Here is a 19,926-nt window from a genome sequence, read left to right as displayed (position 1 = left end):
TCAGTATTGAGGTGGAGCATGAAAGCTGAGCAATCTCACCTTTAATCATAACCACTCATTTCACCGCTGACATTTTCTCCATGTGAATAAATGCAGGTGGAGGTGGGGGCTGCTGAAGAGGAGAAGGAAAAACACGAGGAGAAAGAAACCCCTGGAACAGAGGCAGACAGCAGCAGAGAACCAGAGGCACCAGAGTCCCTGGCTGCACCGGAACCTGTAGAGGAGGAGGAGGATTCTCCAGCAGGGGTCCGAGGGGACCAGGCCGACCCTGGCAGTGCCACAGCCGGGCCTCAGCAGACCGACGAGCACGAGGAGAGGAGGGAACAGGAGGAGGATTCTCCAGCAGAGGTCCAGGCCGACCCTGGCAGTGCCACAGCCGGGCCTCAGCAGACCGACGAGCACGAGGAGAGGAGGGAACAGGAGGAGGATTCTCCAGCAGAGGTCCAGGCCGACCCTGGCAGTGCATCAGCCGGGCCTCAGCAGACCGACGAGAGGAGGGAACAGGAGGAGGAGACCCATGAACAGCCAGCTGGAGAGTCCCACCCTTCAGTGTCTGCAGATGGCAGCCGCACAGAGAGTCTTCAAGATTCCTCTAAGCAGGATGAAGCCCTGGGAAGCCAAGAAGGCCCCGATACAGACGCGCCCAAACAGCCAGAACACAAAGACCCAGCCGTGGGTGGAGAGATCCAGGTAATGCCGGGCTCAGCAGAGGAGATCACCCAGCCCGAGGAGCCGGAGCTGGGCACAAGTCCACTGAGCGAGGTCCTGAGCCAGGATCCGGCGGCTCCCGACACAAAACCAGAGCACACCGAGTAGACAAACACAACACAACATCAATCAAATGCTGCACACACTAACACAACACTGACACAGCCTGCACAGCCTGCACAGCTCGCCTGTAGCATCAGGTCTGAGGACGCTTTTTTATTCACAGCAGCCAGATAACTGCCATCTTTGGAGCTCCAATAAAGCAACAGCATGTAAAAATATGTGTGTGTGTCTTTCTGTCTTTATGCACAAACATCTGCATCCTCTGAATTCCCACCTGAGCTGCAGGAGAGCGACGGTACGACGCAGCATCATGTTCACAATTACCTGAGTTTAAACAGATGAATTATCATGTTGTTTCAGCTGAGAGCTTCTGACGGCCATCAGATGCTTTACGTTTGCACAGCTGTTTCTGTGCGTTAGTCACTTCTACACGAGCAACATGCCAGAGGAGTCGCTGGCAAGGTTCCAATTATGCTGTTGCCACGGCAACACAGTCCACAACGTATGTTCTAATACCAATAAATACAGTTTGTGTGAGCTGCTGGCACAACAACACAAAGCAGCGACTTCGCACGGCCACAACAGAAAGTTTGGATACTTTTTTTTAAAATTCAAAGCGATCATCCCTTCTGATTCCAACACAGAGGAGATTACGTTATTTTGCATCACACACACACAACATGCAATGGAACTGCCCCAATTTCTTTTTTGCAGTCGCGTTCAAAAGCTCTGCTAAGTTTGTTTCGGCCAATTCTGTAGAACACAGCATCAAACCCGCTGCTAATCCGCCGCTCAAATCCTTCTGTTATCCAACAACACGAGCGCAGCCGCCCCGGATCCCTGGAACCGGGCCCGCGAGTGGCAACGGCTCTCAATTTGAAGAAAAAAAAACAAAACAAACCAAACAGATGTTGAGACACATGGAGACGCTGGCTGGTCATTTTTTATTGCATCAGCCAATACAAAGACATCAACAGATAAAAGAAGGCAGGAAGAATAAAACGTCTCTTTGGCAAAACACGGCCGCTCCAACAACCATGCAACCATCTCTCTGAATTCTCACATAGAAAAAGAAAAAGGAAAAATCCAAACATATTGCAAAAAAAAACCTGCCACAGTTGTTTAATATCTATAATGAATCGGTACATATTAAAGTATATTTACAATACACTTTGGGAGAATACAGTATTAACGCACACAGTTCACCCTCTACTCCTCAAACCACAGAACTCCTCCTCAGTGGAAGTGACTAAAGGGTCAAACTGTGGTCTGAGAAAATAAAAGGCACATTCGATATTTGGATCTTCAGTCTCCAGAGAAAACATGAAACGTGACGTAAATGCTGAGAATCATGTTCACCAACCCAGCTGGTCTGTGATCGTCTCGTGACAGAGGAAGTTGTTGGAATAAAACAGAATGAAGGAGCTAGAGTTTTCGAGTTCTGTTTAGGGAAACAGAATTTAAAATGATCAGATAATCAGCTGTTTTAAAGCAACACTGTGTAACTTTTACTTAACAACAGCGCCCCCTGCAGGCACACATGGTTAAATCCTGCGGGAATTTGTGTAAGTAAATCAGATGATCACAAACCAGTCGACGTACAATGACTGTGGAGGTTTTCTTGCCCCCGAGACAGATTCTTCAGGAAAGAGACTGTTTTCATAAGAAAAATTACAACTTTGGAAATTTGTTCTAAAACCTAAAACAAACACATTCGGTCGTTCGTCATGTTTTGTGACGAATGGCGGAAACCTTCCAGCAAGAAGGTTCGGACGTGAACGAAGCATCGATCATCCACTAAGAGTTTCCACTTAAAGCAACACTATGTATCTTTTGAGAAGCAGCGCCCTCTATAGCCACACATGGGGATTAACTCTGTGGGGCTCTGTGTCCGATCAATTAAGTGGTTTTCATGTAGAGAAAACACTGAGTCCATCAATGTGTTGACTTTGTCGTCCCACTGAACTGAGCTGAAACACAACTGAACGATGGATATTACCCATGATCCTCTGCTTCCTGGTGCGGCTGTAATAAATTCATCAAACTCTGTGTAGATTTCTTCATATTTTAAAAGGTTTCCTGCTGAATATTGGAGATAAACTCTGGTTTAACAGATTTACAGTTCAGCTTCACTCTTCAACTTGCTGGATCTGATTCTGACAGTTGAAGCTGTGACTCATTTCTTCTTCTTCTCACAGGAGATCGAACTCACTCACCAGAGTTACACAGAGACACAACAAGGAAGTCAATGAACAATTAAACTAATTCTGAAGCTGCTGTTTTCAGGTGGAAAAAGTTGCATAGTGCTGCTGTAAGCAGATTAAAAGAAATGTCATGAATTTCTATTTGATGAATCTTTGTTTTAATCGTGTATCAAGGTAAAATAAACTTTTTTGGGTTTTAATCTGCTTGTCGAACGGAATTAAAGGTTTGAACCTTTCAGATACTTTTCTATTTTGATTTTATGCACATAACTATTAGCTGAGAAAACAATCAGCAGATTAATCAACAATGAAAATAATTGTTTTAGCTGCAGCTCTAAAGTTTAATTTGGTGAGAAAAAGGTCTGATGCTTCTCCAATAGCTAGAAGATGAGGCTCTTCTTTGATAAGATGTTTTCTACATTGAACTCTTGCAGCTTTAACACGAACAATCGGACGTTACTTTATCCACGTAAAGTACATTTTGCACATTTTACATCCAGGTTTGTAACAACATGAAGCTGAAGGCCACAAATTTCATATCAAACTTGAAACCGATTGTGCGGGTGGGTCCGTCGTCTCAGTCTAAACGTTGGGGGGGTCAGACCACGGTGGCCTCCTGGGGCCTGGGGACCTCCTCCTCCGGCGTCTCGCCGCCCTGGGGGCCCTCGCCACAGAAGAGGTGATAGGGGGGCGTCTGTCGGGCTTCGATGATGAGGACGCCCTCGGGGGACAGAGAGGCGAAGACCGCCTGAGCGTCCACGTCTCCCGGGATCCTGGTCAAACAGAGGAGGAGGGAGAGGAGGAGTTTAGGAGTTATGAGACGCCAGAAGTTTTCATGGTGGAACGACTTTAATCTGCTGTGTGTATTCAGAATGTGGGAGGAACCAGATAAGAGCAATGATGAGAAGGAAACAGCCTCGAGGAAACAGTTAGATTCTTCCTTGGAGGTCATGAAAAAGCCTGTGTGATATTTCTCTATAAGAGCTGCTGTGCAAACACTGTTAAATGCTGGGATTTATCTTTATTGACACTTTGTCAATAGCCATAAACTGCCTCCAGCCGGATTATTCCTGCGCTGTACGTCTGAAAGACAGAAAAGAAATGACTTGGCTCGGGATTTAGACTTGTTATTAAAACTGTTTACCCTGTCCCTCTCGTTCTTAACTCACAAAAAAATAAATAAAACATCTCACACGCGCAGGACTGAGCTGAAGCCATCAGGAGTTTTCATTTAAAAATCCTGCAGCTCTGCGACGAAGACGAGGGAAAGAAAACACACATCGAAGGAGGTGTGAGGGTCACAAAAAAATGAAGATTCCAATTAATGCGAGTGTCTGTCTGCAGAACTTTGAAAACCTGGTCTGAAGCTAATCTGCTGCTCTCATCTGTCACAGAGGCAACACCTCATTTGGTGTCAGGGAAACTTAAAACTTTTTGACATTTCTCCAGCTGAAAATGTTTTTCTTTATGGTATTTACCACTGAGATAATTGTCTCCTGGAACCTGCAGGAAAATACAGTTTGTGAGGATTTAATTTGATTTAACTGTATCAGAGACGAGAAGGAAAGACGGACGACCCGACAGCTCCCAGAGAGTGAAGGCAAATCAAATGGCTGGAATATGGGTCATGAACCCGGCCTCATCCATGTTAGTGGATGGGATATGGATCAAACAAAAATAACTTTATTTTAGGTAGCATTTTTCTCATTGACGTTTGATCTAGTGTTAATTTTTCTGTTAAGTTTGGTTTAATAGTTATTTGAGGCAATCAAAACTGAGACTGACTTGTGATTGGTCAATCTCAGTGCATCATGTAATGGGTGATCCCCCCCCCCCCGATCTCTACTGTTCAGACTCCGGCTCAAAATACCCAAGATGGCGGCGTTAGTGTCTCTGGGATATTTTGGCTGTATTCTGAATAGTGGCAGAATGTGTCGTCCATCTTTATTTACAGTCTATGAAGAATATACACGTAAGAACCCAGGATAGTTTACTATCTTAAATTAGAGATTGTTATTTTTATTTTCAAGTCTATATTGAGCTTATTTTCAAAATAATACACATGAAAACTTGCATCAGAAACAACACACACACACACACACACACACACACATATAGACACACACACGCACAGTTCCTTGTCAGACACTGTGACCAAATATGGGTATAGTGGGTTTTCTGTGTGAGCAGCCAAGTGTCTTTGGGAGTTAATATAAACACCAGGCTGCTCCGAGCAGGAGACTGTGGGTCTACCCCACATTTAATTAGAGCCGACTCTCCACTGGTTTCCCACTCCACTGAGAGAAGCACAAATCAAATGGGACTGAAATCCTCACCCTGACACACGGGGGGGTCAGGTCCTCGTGTGTGTGTGGTCAGATATCACGTACAGCGTCTCACTGAGTTCTAAATGTCCCTGTAAGCAACGACCTTCAGACCCAAGGTCAAAAAGAGGAGAGGGGTAAACTGAGGAATGACTTGGGACAGAAAAAATCAAACAGTGATCCCCCCCAAATCCTAAAATAGCTAGATGTGCTGTAGTGGGTATGGAGGGGGGGTGGGGGTGGGGGGGCAATTACATAAATAAAAGCTGCAGCAATAATAGAAATAGATCTGTAGGATTAGAGTGAATCCAATTTAGATAAAACAAGAACAATAGAATACATCCAAAGAGTTATGGTCGTTTTGAAGCCACAGGGTGAGGTCGGGTCAGGAGATGTCCCATCTGCTAACATGGAGGAGGTAGCGTTCTTTACCTCAACTCGTGCCAGCCACCAGGGGGCGATGCAGATGATTTGCTTTCCCTTTTGGGAGCTGTGTCATGTAGTGATCTTTATTTACAGTCCATGTGCCATGAGCTACTACAGCTAATAATAATAATGCACTCCTCAATCTAGAATAAATCTTGAGCTATTACTGGAAGCTGGTGTAAGTCAGTATTCATCTAGAATGTTTTTAACACACACACACAAACACACACACACACACACACACACACACACACTCCCCCCCTTCCATCAAGGAGCCAATTGCTGTGAAGCAAAGTAGCTCCTTGTGACAAAGTCAAATCCCTCAGCCGGCCCATTACCTGGACTCCAGCAGGAACCTTATCTGTTCGGCTCGGGACTTTATTTAGTTTATTTCCCTCTCGCCAGCGCTCACTTTATCTGAGACATCGATTTTGCACGGCGGCCAAAACACTGTCCAATATGTTTTTCCCTGCAGAGACGGTGAGGCTCAGACAGACAGGACAGTGAGGCCGGACAGTGTGTGTGTGTGTGTGCGTGTGTGTGTGTGTGTGTGTGTGTGTGTGTGTGTGTGTGTGTGTGTGTGTGTATTCCCGTCACACACATGACACCACAACCCGCAGACCTGCTGACGAGCGACGTGACCTTGGGTCAGAGAAGTTACACTTTGAGCCCAAAACCGATTTATCAATAACATATTTGGTTAATAAATGACATGATGACATAAACACTGGAACCTGCTTTTTGTTGTTAACTGTTTTGCTTTTCAGCAGAATCTGCAAACTTTATCCTGAAGTTTCCTCTGCTGCTGTTGAACCCGTTGTTGCTGTGGTGGGAACATTTATTCATAATGTACTCAAGGTATTTGTGTTTTATATACACACCTTATAATTTAACATGTGTGGCTGCGTTATGCGTTATTGAGGTTATTATCAATGAAAAACTAAATCTAATAAATCTACGATTGACGATTCTTGATAAAGTGACAAACAGAGAAAGTTTATTGCTGACATCTGCAAAAACAGAAAAGAAAGCAAAGCTCGGCCACATCACCCATGGAAAACAATGCCTGCTCCTACACTCTTTATCTCTCTCTCTCTCTCTCTCTCTCTTAGTCGGTGGATTTGTGTATTGAGGGCAGTTATTTATACATGACCCCCCCCTCCACCTCCACCACCCCCCCCTTCCTCTTTACTCCGGCTGTGGTTTTAGGTTTTGCTTTGCTCAGGAGCACCGGCCTCATCCGGAGCCTTCCCAATTAAAAGGATTGTGATATGACCAGCGCGGTGCTGACTAATTAGCCAATGGGAAACGAGTGACGCACCAGCGAGACGGCGATTCACACCAGCGATTAAGCGGCTGTTTGAAGTCCTCCCACTGTCCAATTAGAGTAGGCGGAGAAGGCCGTGGAAACTTCTGTGGCCCGTGGGGCTCGGGGGGGACTTAACGAGACAAGAAGTGAACTCATCTCCTCCTGGATTCTGGTGTTAGAAAGTTAAAGTTTCTCCAGTGGTTACTGTCTGTAGGTTCTGATTGGACGAGTGAGTCTGAAGCTGCTGATCGAATCTCTTTAAAGTGAGAGATCTAGACGCACTATTGACTTCAACATTCTTAAGATATAAATTAGTTCTGTTAAGTGAGTTAATTTGATTCTGGTCTTTGTTTTGAACCAACTAAAGTCAAATGTTTTTCTTCCAATTTAAGTTAATTCCACATTTTAAAGGAGACATATGGAGGTTTTTCAGTCTCTCTTTCCTCTGGGGTTTCATAAAAGGTTTTTTGAGGCAGTAAAAGTTCTGCAAAGTTATAAAGCACGAACACACTAGAGGAGAAAAACACAGAGAGACCTTCAAAAGTCTCCTTTGACTTTTATTTATAACCCTTATGATTATATCTGGAATGTGGTCGTATACAGGTGATAACTCATAACTTCAGAGGATACTCACTGTATCTTCTTTGTGAAATTCTTTGTCACTATTCCTCCTTCTTCCTGCTTCTCTTCATGTTTCCCTGTTTGGAAACAAAAACCACACAGTTAATAAGTGAGTGAGGAACTTTACGTGACATGATGAAGTTCAACATTGTACAAATACTTTAATCACATATAAACTTTGATAATTTATTGTATATCTACAACTATGACTTCTGTAATTTGGCTGAGTAACACAACATTATCATTAATTATCTGAATATCAGTTTCATCAATAGCAATATAACAAAGTTTCAATATACAATGTTTACCAACTTTAAAATTTACTTCACTGGGTGAAACATACAGTTAAAGTTATCAAGTGTGTTTATATAACATGTTAGAGCTCATGTATTATTAAAGGAGCAATAACATAATTCATTGAGCTGAAGTTTATAAAATCTGTTTATTAACAATTTGTCTCTGCTCATGTAGAAGAGTTTAAAACCAAAACCTTCACTCAGGAGCAAATGTGTTTGAAAAAGAAAAAAATATTTATCGTGATTATTATTGATATCGACTGAGTTGAAAATCGTCCAGTCTACGTTGAATCTATTAATGACTTCATTGAAGAACGATGTAACTGAGATGAAAAACAAACTGTGTCCCACTCGTCCCTGTTGCTCAACCTCAGCAGTGTTTTCACATCGAGCCTTGATGGGTGTGTGTTGTTATGAACATGTTGAAATGATTAAACTGTATTCCTTTCAGAGTTTCTCCTGCACAATCACTCTGATCCGAGGCAGTTCTCCCTGGAAACACCCTCCCCCCTCCCCTGTCTCCCCTGTCTCCCCTGTCTCCCCCGGGCTCTGTTTATGGTCGTTCCATCTCTCGGACTCGCTCGCAGCTGCTCCGCTGCTGCTAAATGTCAACGCCACCGCCGGCAGCGTGGCCTGCCCCACCCCTCAGACCCCCCAACCCCCCCCCCCCAGTGACGTCTCTGCCTGCCGGACAGTGCTGGACTCCACCAGAGCTCCAGGGAGGACACAGCTAAGATCACCGGTGAAGTCATGAGATCAAAATGAAAACCTGATCCTGATCTGCTCCCTCTGATGTTCGGTTAGAGATCAGTCAGACGAGGCCGCTCCTTCTTCTCAGAACTCTTACGACACAGATGCCAAATTCCAGATGCTCTGTGTAATACTGTGTGTTCTGGAAGGGGGGGGGGGGCAGACAGGGCCTCATCGTGATGGATGAGCTGTTCTGTCCGTTCCAGTCTCAAGGACGGACCTGAAGTTTTCAGATGAGCAGACAAGTCATGAAGCTTCTCTGGTTTGTGTATCTGTGACGAGGGGAGAGGCGTGTCCTCTGCTTCCTCCAATCAGAGTCAAGCTTTAACAGCAGGTCGTTACTTATCTGATTCAAAACATTTGGTTCAGTTAAAGCAACAATATGAAGCTTTATCACCTTTAAACAGCAGCTTGATTGAAATGAGTTTGAGGTTTCAGTGACTGTGAGTGTGGGAATGTTTCCTCTTTCATTTCCACTCCTCAACCTGAATGTCTGTTCTGAATCTATGTCAAATAGAAAAATAGAATACGGATTTGTTTGTTTCAGAAATAGAAATAAACTTGTTCTGTCTGTGTGTAACTTTGGTGAGTGGGTTCGATCTCCTGTGAGAAGAACTGACTGAGAATCACAGCTTCAACTGTACCCTGACTCAGCCTAGCTAACATTACAGTTAACTCCGGTGGCAACACACCCTCCACATGGCTCTGGCAGCACGTAACATCAACCTACAGTTAGCTAGTAGCTTCCTGAAGCTCGAGTCATCGCAACAACACAACATCTGAAGCTGCTCGGTCGAAAGTGAAGCTGTATTTCACGTGAAAGGATTGCGACACCAGGACGTACAGCAAATGTCCAAGCAAAAGATGCTTGTTTGAGTATTTGCAGGCGTTTTTGTGTTCTCTTCTGGACGGAGATGTTTTGTAAATCCAAAGCCACATAAACTGATTTATTTTAAAGCGTAGGGGAACATTTAGGTCCAAAAAGGCGTAAGAATGTTCTTGCTGATGCACGACTAAAGCTTAGCGTCATCTGAAAGGATTCAGGCCTTCAAAAGAAACTGAACAACAATTTAAGCTTGATGACATCGTCTTCAGATGTTTAAAACTCAAAGTGTCCAGGTTATGTTTCACTATTTGTTATTCTCAGGGATGATCCAGTCACACGATGGTCACAGTAGATTGAACCATCTCTCAGTAAGCAGTCAACACCACAGCTGAATGTTTCTCTGTGGGTTTGTGTGCCGAGCGGCTCCATCGAGCTGCTGTCACGCTCCCTGTCACACTTTTAGAAACAAGGGTCGAGTCTCCGCGGCCGGCCGGCTCAACATGGCGCTGACTGAACCACACAACTGGCATACCAACAAAGTGTTTATAAAAAACCCTACGTCCTCTGTGCCCTCCACCGCCCCGGGGATCCCTGCGCCTCGGCTTTCAGAGCCCTGAGGAATGTGGAGCTGTGAGGAAGCAGTTTCTACAACCTCCTCCCAGGATAAGAGGCCGAGTTCGGATGTGACACCGGCACTGGAGGGTGCTCGCTGCTCTCGGGTCGCCGGGTCGCGTCCTATTTCCAGAACATTCTGCTCGGTGTTTAATGACCGGCGGGCGACTCCTCTTATTGTAAACAGAGCCTGTTGTCACGGGCCTGGCCTTAAATCTAAATCGAGCCCATGGACGTCTGAGGGAATGATTCTCCAGGAATTTGAAACAGGTGTCTAAGCTTGAGGATCTGCCTGCCAACCGGGCCCGGTCCCCGAAACCTGTCCAGCTCGTCCACATCGAGACAACTCTGTCGTGATTTTAAAAAGTATTCTACTTGTGTACTTGGATTAATGAAGTTCTTTTGTCTGACAAGATGCTTTATCTGACCTGTTACCTCATCATACCTTTGACTATTTGATTAAACATTATATAGAAATACAGAAAGTACTGAAGGGAAAGGTGGAAGTTAGTGAAGAGTTTTAGTGAAACATTTCTTAATCTAATAGTTATAAATGTGTTATAAAGAACTGGCAGTGTTTCCTAAGATGTCCTTATCAAATTCTTATGACAATGAAATGTAATTGAGGGCTGATATTTAACAGTTTAACCATTAACTTTCCAGTAATTAACCAGAAATAAAAAGAAAACATAAATATAGACGAATATATAGATATTGAATTAAGAAAATAAAACTTGTTAAGTGAAATGGAAATATAAATGCACATCCTCTCTGCAGTGGTTATTCTGTTGATTAAAAGTTTTCACAGTGCTGGAATACATTGTGAAAGGATATGTGTATAAAATAGGCCTATTTATATATATATAGAAAACAATATAGGCTATCTATCTATTTATATCTAGATTAAATATACTGAGTCTAAAGAAATAAAGCAGAATATCCGACAAACAATCTCTATTTTCTATGAATTCAATTGATATAATATAAACCTTGAGTTTGACCTCAGAATAAGTCATCAAAATAAAATAAAGGCTAATCTTTTCTGCATGGTCTAAATGTTGAATACAAGTTTTCATATCAGAAACATAAACACTGATACTGATATGGTTCCTACCACGAAGGCCTAGAAGGTCATGTTTAAATATATTGAAAAGTCTAATAAAAACAAATTGCATTGTGCATTTACTTTTACACTAATTTTGTATAAACTATATAATATAAAGTGTAAACTCTCCAGTCTGAGGCTGTGACGTCAGAGTCTCAGTTTAACAACAGTTTTAAAGGGACTTTGAGCAGCAGGTGTTTTTCACAGACTTCTATAAATAAAGTTTTTCTCAGTTTGACTCGGAGCTCCAGACTTGAATCACCGACTCACCTGACACTTCCACGAACCCATCCCTCGTTTTCACGTTTAATTCCTCAGGTTTGAAGCTGTGCACGTTCACGCACACTTTCCACGGCTCCCCCCCGGGGCTGCCGGCCCCCCCAGCGGACGTCCCTGTGGGTGAGCTCCGCGGTGAGGCCTCTCCGTAGCGGCTCGTGTACACCGCCGGGCCTCCGCTGGAATGACGCACGGGGAAACCGGAGCGTAACGTGGAGCTGAAGGGGGACGAGCCCATGCGGGTTCCGAGCCGACCCGGGCGAGCCCAGCCAGGCCAGTCCATCCCCAGGTCCTCGGGGAACGGAGGGATCCCGAAGTCATCCTCCAGGAACCGGGAGGCCAGCTGCTCCCGGAACGGAGACTGCGCCCGGAACGGAGACTCTCCAAACGGGTCCCGGGGAAACCGCTGTCGGTTCCCCAGCGTGTAGAAGTCTCCCTCTGCCATGAGTTCAACACCAGGAGGGAAACAACTTCTTCTCTTTTTTTATTCTAACAAAACAATTTAACTCAAACTGTTCCCTTTCTCCTGTGGAATCACAAACTCCCTGCGCCTGTTTGTGTCTTTTGGATGAGGCGCATCACCATTACGCACCAGTCTCCTGCTGATCCCAGTAACACGCTCCCCAGTCGACGCGAAGTTTCTGACACTCTCATGTGAACTGGTCTATTTTTTGTCCTGGCGGAAGGTTTTATACTGGGCCCAGTTTCCCACAGGGTGAGGCGGTGCACAGTGGGGAAAGAGCTGGGAGGGTCTGGAGCTGCAGGAACCCTCCACCTCAAAGTCCAAATCAACTTTGTAAAACCTCTACAGAATCAAAAACAGGATAAAACCTCAACTTAATTAATTTAATAAAAACTTTTCATGTGTGCATTTGCATAAAAACATGATTTAAACAGCTTAAATAAGGATTAAAGGTCTTGTTGATTTTAGTTTTGCAGTGTAGAAGCAGAAGACCATCCTCCCTCAGACCAAATAACGTCACCGTGCACATGACTCACTTTGTCCTTAATAGAAAATAACGTGTCAGAGCTTCCTGTCAAACGCTGATGTCATAAAACAAAACAGCCAACAGGTCGGGTTTGTGGGCGTGGCCTCTGTTTGCTGAGGTAAACAAGTAAACAGAGAGTTTTCTTCACTCACAGACTGTTTATAAAAAGACCACTGACATGACGTGGACACTCCAGGAGCCAATCAGATTACAGTACCCCCCCTGGGTCCACCCCTTGATCCACCCCTGGTTTTTCCATCTGTCTCCACAACATTACACAAGAAGGAGGTTTTTCATTTTATCCAGAACATGAGTTTATTGATCTTATTCTGAACACGCACGTGGAGGAGCATCATGGGGGACAATTCAATTTTCTGGGGGGCGACACATTGTTACGACGTGAAGTTCACACTGACACCAGGAAACATGTGTCAGCATGAGAAACATAGGCTTTCTGCTTTCTCTCGCATTGGGAAATAAGGAGGAGAGGACGCATCATTTTACACTGAAACACTGGATCACTATTGCTGTATGACTGTTGTTATTGTACGTTTTAAAAACAGCAGAAGACGTGATCAGACGGATCTTAAACACCAACACATCTACAGTCTGCTGATCGATGCCCAACATTTACACAGCCAACGACGCCCTGAATCACATTCTGCAAAATCAAATCATCACAGCTTTTTGTATAGTTTGTACAGTACAGATGCATATTTACATCATGGTAATATTCAAAAATCATTATACACAACAGGTGATGTAAACTTTACATTGTGAGGTGAGAGAGTTATGAACACGAGTCTGTGGAGAACTTTTGTGCCGAGTTCCTCTTCCAGCGTCGGATCTCCCTCATTCATCCAGTTCAGTTGACATTCAGGGAAATCAGCCGAGAGGATGAAATGCATAGAGAGCAGTCAGTCGGGCCCGGAGCGTATGATGATGGATTTGAAACGATTGAGAAATATAAACTCTCTTTAATATACAGGAAGGCAGTTTTCTAACTTTTTTTTGCAGATTCAAACCCTGCAGTCAAAGCAGCTCCCGGAAATTCACTTTAAAGAATAAGTTTGACATTTAGGGGAAATATTGAAGTTTATTTGCTTTCGTGGAGAATTAGATGAGGAGATTGTGATAAATATGAAGGCAACAAATCCACGGAGGGGCCGATCAAAAGCTAAATAACGAACATATTGAGGTCCCTGACAAAGCCAGATACACAGCAGAACTTGTAAAATGCCTTATGATTGCATAAGAACTGTGTAAATTCTTATTACTTATGGGCCTTAATAGTCTATATGTGGAAAGTTTGATAAAGTTCCTGAGCCCACAGAGATCACCTCCGAAGCTTTGGTTTCCTCCACAGAGATATTTTCTCTCTTTGCTACTTCCCAAATCTTTAAGAGAGAAGGAAGATTGATTGGTTGGTTACATGGTTTACGCCCAAGACGCACCAACGGATGAATTAAAAAGATGGAAGGATGGAAGGATTAATTAGGAACAAACCTTTTGAACCAAGCGTGTGAGACAGTGACCAAACTTTTGGTCATTAGCAAAAGTGGATTTGGAGACTTTTGATCATGTGTTATGTGATCATTAAAAAAAAGCCCCTGAAATCTCATGTGCTTCATCAACACCAAATCTGATTAAACATTAAATTTGGGTTTTACAGGTTTATCCCACAGCTGACAAATTCTGTTACTGAACTCGCCTTTTCCAAACTAAATGCTAAACTAAGCTAACTGGTACGGTTTTAATCTTCTCGTCTGAAACTCGGCAAGAAAGCAAATAAAAATATTTACCAAAATGTCAAACTTCATATAATTTGAACATCTGCTAACTGGGAAGTTTTACGTGCCCGTTCGGTGCCGGAGAGAATAATTTACAACGAACCCCAAAAAAATAAATTACTTCAGTGTAAAACTATAAACTGCCAGTGTTGCATAGAAAGATTGACAACTACTGAGAGAGACAACAAACCAATTAATAATAAATAAGTAATAAATATTTAAATATTAAACTTGACTTTCCATTTGTGATAAAACTCAAAAACACGGTAAGTAGCTGAAAGAAAATGATTCAAGTAATATTTCAAAAGTTCAGGCTCATTTTCAACACGTTGTTGCTGCAAATACACCAAAATTTCAAGGTTTTGATGTTTTCCCTAAAAATAAACAAACCACATGAAAAACCTCCCTCCTCGTCCGCACAATGTTTGAATCGCTACCTGTTTTATTTCTGACTCCTCAATTGTTTCACATGTGAGCTGACAGCCACCTTGTGTTTCATTCTTCAGAGGAAACTCGTCTGTTCTCCACCGTGTGAAGCGCAGACATCAGAGCATTAAACCTTTTTTCCTTATTCCCGATAACGATTCCTCTGAAGCTGTTTGTCACCAGTTGAATCAAACGGCTCAAATGTTCCCTCAACACCTCGTGGTGTAAAGTCTAGGGCAGTTAAAGTCTCATTTGTTCAGGATTTATGGGATTCAGGGCCATTTATGTACCATTTAAAAATAAATATCAAGAATTAATTTAAAAGAATTATCTAACGGGACGTGCACAGACATTGAAAGGTGAAGATGAAGTTTGTTTATGTGCAGATTCTATGGTAAATATGTAAGAGATGAACAGTCGCAGGCCGTTGTGCTAAAGTGAGGCGACGAGAACAAAACAAACGAAACACATTCACTCTCTAGCGCCCCCTGTGGGCAGCGTGAGCAGGACGGCCTCTGTGATCGCTGTGGTCCTGCTGGGACACTTCCAGAGCCCGGAGACGCACCCAGCTGATCGCTCCAACCTCCACTGTCCTCGCCCTCAAGCGGGAAACCCAGCCGACGAGCGCTTCAGTGCCTTCTCGTTCTGTGGGATTCCCTAGCGCCTGGTCCTGCTGCGCTTTTTCAACGAACTGCAACTCCGGCTGCGACTGCGGCTCCCGAAGATTGAGTTAAAGGAGGAACTGCGACTGTAGCTCCTGTAGGAGGAGTCGCTCCAGCTCCGACTCCGGCTCCTGCTCCGACTCCTGCTCCGGCTGATGCCATTGATCGGGCTGCGGCTGCGGCTGCGGGTGAAGAGGCTGCTCCAGGACGACACGCTGGTGGAGCGGCTGCTGGATGAGGGACTGGGTCGGAAGTACGGGATGGGTCGTTTCCTGGCACTGTGGAGAAAAGACCAGGAGGAGTAAGTTAGTGCTGTGAAACCGACCCACAGCAGTGTCCCAGCATTAAAGATCCAGAAGATGCATCCATCCAGGGGCATTTAGCAGCTAAAGAGGTAGATATTTCTATTGAAGTGTTTTTAACTCCGTTTAATGGTTGCCTCACTTATCCTGTGTTTGATTGGAACTTGGTTTTGAAATTAGTGATACGCTAAATTCACAGTTTTCTCTGAATATTTCTTCATGAAAATTTTTACATCTATAAGTTTGGATAATTTGCTGCCGTGCCCTTCTGGACCTTTCTAAGAATAAACGTGTTTACAGCTTGTTGCTAGTGAACAAAAACATCTTCAACAAATTCCCCCGACATGGAGGTTTAAAGGCCGAACGATTTTCAAGGTCATTCGCTCACAAATCGTAACAACAGTAAAAAAAGACAAGTGTGTTTTTACACCTCCAGCAGAGAAACATTAGCATTGACGTTGTGGACACCTGGTGAGTAAAAGTCCAATATTCTCTAAATATCCACATGAAATCTGTTGTAATCTTTCCGTATGAAACCGTGCAGGAGAAGTCATTTGTTCTTGTCATTTCTATATTCCCATTTCAGATTCCATGTGTTTTTCTCCAGTTCTAAAGCTGATGGTTATCTCGTCCTCAGGGCAAAATGCAGTTTCACAACACACCACTCATGAATAGGAGGGAGTGATTTCAGACTGGGGACTTGTCCAAATGTGGGGGTGGTGGGTGCGACCAGCGATGCATCTTTTCTGCCTTTAGGCATTAAAATACATATTGTAGCTATAAACAACGAGGCTGTGAAAGCTGTACCTTGTGATTCGTCGTGCTTCCAGATGGCTCGGCGAGTCTCTCCGTCTTTTCTTCATCGGAGAGTAGGATTTGCGTCTTCGTCTCTTCCCACTCACCTTACGTGCAGTCTTCACATCTGTCGCTCTGTGGCTCGATGCTCTCTTTCTGTCTCGCAGTCTGGGAATCAGACGACACGGTGTGAAAAGTTAATCACCAGAGGATAAATATATGTGTTCTTGTTCCTCTCCGCCACTGAGGAGGAGACGTTAGCAGCTGGATCGTGAGGTGCAGTTCACCTTCTGGAGAAGCTTCCTCTGGAGCTCAGGCTGGCCATGCTGCCTCGTCTCCTCGGGTCGGCCGAGTAACTTGGAGACCGTGAATACGAGCTGGAAACAAGACACGTGAGAATTATCTGCATGGAAATGAGCAAAGCAGCAGCAGGTTTGATTCCACAAAATTACGCACATTCCCAGGTCGACTACAAACAAGACTGGAGACGCAACAGAGGATGTGCAGATCATAGACTGAAAATAAAGATGGAGGACATGAAAGTGAAGACAAAACTGTATCAATCACCTCCTGGTGGCTGGATGCAGTATAAGGAATTAAACCCACCTCCTCCATGTTAGTGGACGTATACAAAAGTAGTTAACCCACCTGCAAGATGACAGTGAAGGACTTCTCGAGTAGCGTCCTGAGTATCTGGAACTCCCCGACGACCGGCTCCTGCTCCTGCTCCTGCTCCTGCTGCTGGACCTGCGAGATTTCCGGCGCTTTCGTGATGACAGGCTCCTCTTCCGCGAATAGCTGGACGTCTTCTGAGGTGTCGCAACCTCCACCTGACACCCCGAGGTTATCTGCTCCCTGCACAAAAAGAACCCCAACACAAAGAACAACCCATTAAGACGTCTAACTGCCTCGAGTGATAAAAGCCCCGACCCAGTCTTGGGTTGGTTTAAAGAAACGTTCTCTCTCTCCTCTATTTTCTTGCTCACAGGATGAATATTTCAAAAGAGGAACCGGAGCGTGGAAACACAAGATAAACAGCCTGCAATTTTCCTCGGAAGCGTTCATTCACATGGATTATTTATTATGAACAGAACATTACCTCTTGCCGTTTCCACTGAACACGGCTGCGGACAAGCTGTCCTCCCTGTAAGGTTTGCATAGCGACGTGTAGCTGGTCACAGAGTTTCCTGAATCGGAGGCATTGTCTCTGTCTGTGAACCTCAGCTTCTCCGGAGAGGCCAGACGCTGACAGCGGCTCCTCTTGTTGTCGGCGGCGCTTGACCGCGAGACGTCGGTTTTGCTCGACGGCGGCGAGGACGTGTCATTCCCAGAGTCGTAATCGTGCGGAGCGTCCACCTGGCTGGAGATTTGCCGAGACCCTTTTCCCTGTAAGAGCTCGCTTCCAGGTTTTGACGACAAAATCTGCAAACAGACAAAGAGGCTGCAGCTTAAAACTGAGCGAGCGGTGATGACAGCAACCTGCTACCTGCTCTGATGCTCTGTGAATACTCTAGTACAAAGGCACATATTCCCTGGAAAACACAGAGATTGCTTTGGTTTAATCTCGCTGGACAGAAAACTTTGAAAGATAAAGACATCATGCAAATTTAAAGCATGCGATTAACCTCAAAGGGAAGCTCGGCTAAAGTCAGAGAAAAGCTCAACGAGAAAACAAATCCAGGAAAAAGTTAAATCTACGCTAGAAGTAATTATAAGAAAGGAATAACAGAAAGATCAGAGAAGAAAGAAAAAACTATGTGTGGGTAAATCTACTGATCGGCTCTAAGTCGAGTGAAGAGGAAAAGTAAGAAGGAAAGTAAACAATAGCCCCGTTGAAAAGCCTCATTTAAAGAACATCGAACAAACATCACAAAAATTGTTTTTTTATGTAGAAATGAAAAAGGATTGCAGACAAAGAGAGATCCCATCAGTCTAACTAAGAAAGCCCTCAGAACGGGACAGGTGATCTTTCTCCTGTGAAAAGTTAATAATTAGCCTGCACCGACCTACAAGTAAATCCCTGAATCTGCGGATAGCATCCACTTACCAATCAAGATTTCCTCCTTAAGTAGGTAAGGTGTAAGAAAAAGGGAAGAGCGGGCAACATAAGTGCATCATTAGAGTTGTAAATTGCAAGAAAAAGACAATAACCCTCTCTTCAAACCCAGACGTTTATCGGCATGTTCCTGTTTCTCTCCTTAAAAAGTTGCATTGTTTTTTGGGAACGAGACAGTTTTTTTTTGGTGTACCGCAAACGTCCACAGATGGCGCTAAAACCTCCGAGGATCATATCCGACTAATCTTACAGAATTGTGATCTTGCTTCACTTTGTTGATTACGAGACATTCGGAGGTTAATCCGTTCCGTCCTCGCCGTGGTTTCCCACCCTGAGGGAAATTAAACAAATCTTTTTGCTGCTGCCGTCGTGTTTTAGCAGTCGCGTCTACCCACAGTCTGTTTGTGCTTGGGAGTTCAAAGAGTTCACTCACGGAAAAGATATATATTATAAACACAGACAATTCTTCAATGTCACATCCAGTTATTTTTTAAAAGACTCGTCGCTGCTGTTTTTTGTATTTTTTGCAGACGATTATTTGTGCTTTCTTTCCCTTTCGTTGCAAAGACAAAATATATTCACCACGTACATAAACAGAAAAGTTCTAATATTTTCTCTGTTACGTCATACCTACCTGTCCCTTTATGGTTTGCTTTTTTGGTGGGGGGAAGAAATGTTAGGCTCACAGGAAAAGTTCATCCTGCATTACTCTTTTGTAATTATGTGCTTTAAATAAATGCATATTCAGACCAGCGAACGATACAGTAAAAGCTGACCCTCCACTGAGCGACTGCTTGGTTCTCCTGAAAGTCTTTGGGGTGTAGAATGCCAAAGCATGATTCAAAATATGGATTAATTTATTGAATTTCAATTAAAACCCTGTGGTGTGTAATTAAAAACATCTGTCTGTGCAATTAGCATAATTTAATGATTGCTGGAGAGAAATTAAATACTTGTTATGCTCCAATAGGCTTGAGACACTGAGTTTAAGGCCCTAGCCGTGTTTACGAGGCTCTTTGGGAGAACATTGCTTCAGAAATAAAACTAATAAATGGGGAAAATCAACTTGCAATAAACAGCACAATGTTCAAAATGCACAGTCTGTCATCTGAATGTTGTCAATCACACTTTTTTTTTGTCTCTGTCGGCTGGAAACACAACACACAACAGACGCAGTGACCTGAGAGGACGGAGAGCAGCCAAATCGAAAAGGAAATATGTATAAATATATATCTTTGGCCTGATGTCAAAACAGGTTCCAGGAGAAAATATCAATATGTGAGTACTTAGACGTCATAAAACAGAATAAGATAAAATTATGATCCTTGTGCACAGCAGGAGTTTTATTTACCTCTTTAAACTGAGAGCTGGAGCCCAAAGTGTTGT

The 19,926-nt window shown here is 43.8% G+C and overlaps 2 protein-coding genes across 2 annotated transcripts in view; both read right to left on the bottom strand.

Annotated features, from left to right (window-relative positions):
* Positions 1 to 1,696: 1,696 nt before the first annotated feature.
* hspb8 (heat shock protein b8) lies at positions 1,697 to 12,204 on the bottom strand. Its single transcript, XM_061070919.1, has 3 exons — positions 11,515 to 12,204; positions 7,669 to 7,732; positions 1,697 to 3,748 (listed from the first exon to the last, which is right to left on the bottom strand). The coding sequence occupies exons 1-3, from the start codon at positions 11,963 to 11,965 to the stop codon at positions 3,574 to 3,576; spliced, it is 690 nt and encodes a 229-aa protein (XP_060926902.1). The 5' UTR covers positions 11,966 to 12,204; the 3' UTR covers positions 1,697 to 3,573.
* Positions 12,205 to 15,382: 3,178 nt separating this feature from the next.
* Positions 15,383 to 19,926, bottom strand: part of srrm4 (serine/arginine repetitive matrix 4) — a 49,422-nt gene continuing 44,878 nt past the window's right edge. Inside the window, exons 9-13 of the mRNA XM_061070755.1 lie at positions 17,584 to 17,906; positions 17,133 to 17,339; positions 16,772 to 16,861; positions 16,497 to 16,652; positions 15,383 to 15,665 (exon numbers count right to left, since the gene is read on the bottom strand). Of these exons, the coding sequence (XP_060926738.1) occupies positions 15,383 to 15,665; positions 16,497 to 16,652; positions 16,772 to 16,861; positions 17,133 to 17,339; positions 17,584 to 17,906 (1,059 nt within the window). The remainder of the gene's footprint in view (positions 15,666 to 16,496; positions 16,653 to 16,771; positions 16,862 to 17,132; positions 17,340 to 17,583; positions 17,907 to 19,926) is intronic.

This window comes from Limanda limanda, chromosome 5 (genome assembly GCF_963576545.1).
Source record: "Limanda limanda chromosome 5, fLimLim1.1, whole genome shotgun sequence".
Taxonomy (NCBI): domain Eukaryota; kingdom Metazoa; phylum Chordata; class Actinopteri; order Pleuronectiformes; family Pleuronectidae; genus Limanda; species Limanda limanda.
This window is presented reverse-complemented; position numbering and strand designations above follow the sequence as displayed.

Coding starts and splice junctions, on each gene's coding strand:
- hspb8 (XM_061070919.1), bottom strand. CDS start 11,965: ATGGCAGAGGGAGACTTCTACACGCTGGGGAACCGACAGCGGTTTCCC. Junction 7,733..11,514: donor TGGGTTCGTGGAAGTGTCAG/GTGAGTCGGTGA, acceptor GTTTCCAAACAG/GGAAACATGAAGAGAAGCAG. Junction 3,749..7,668: donor AATTTCACAAAGAAGATACA/GTGAGTATCCTC, acceptor CTGTTTGACCAG/GATCCCGGGAGACGTGGACG.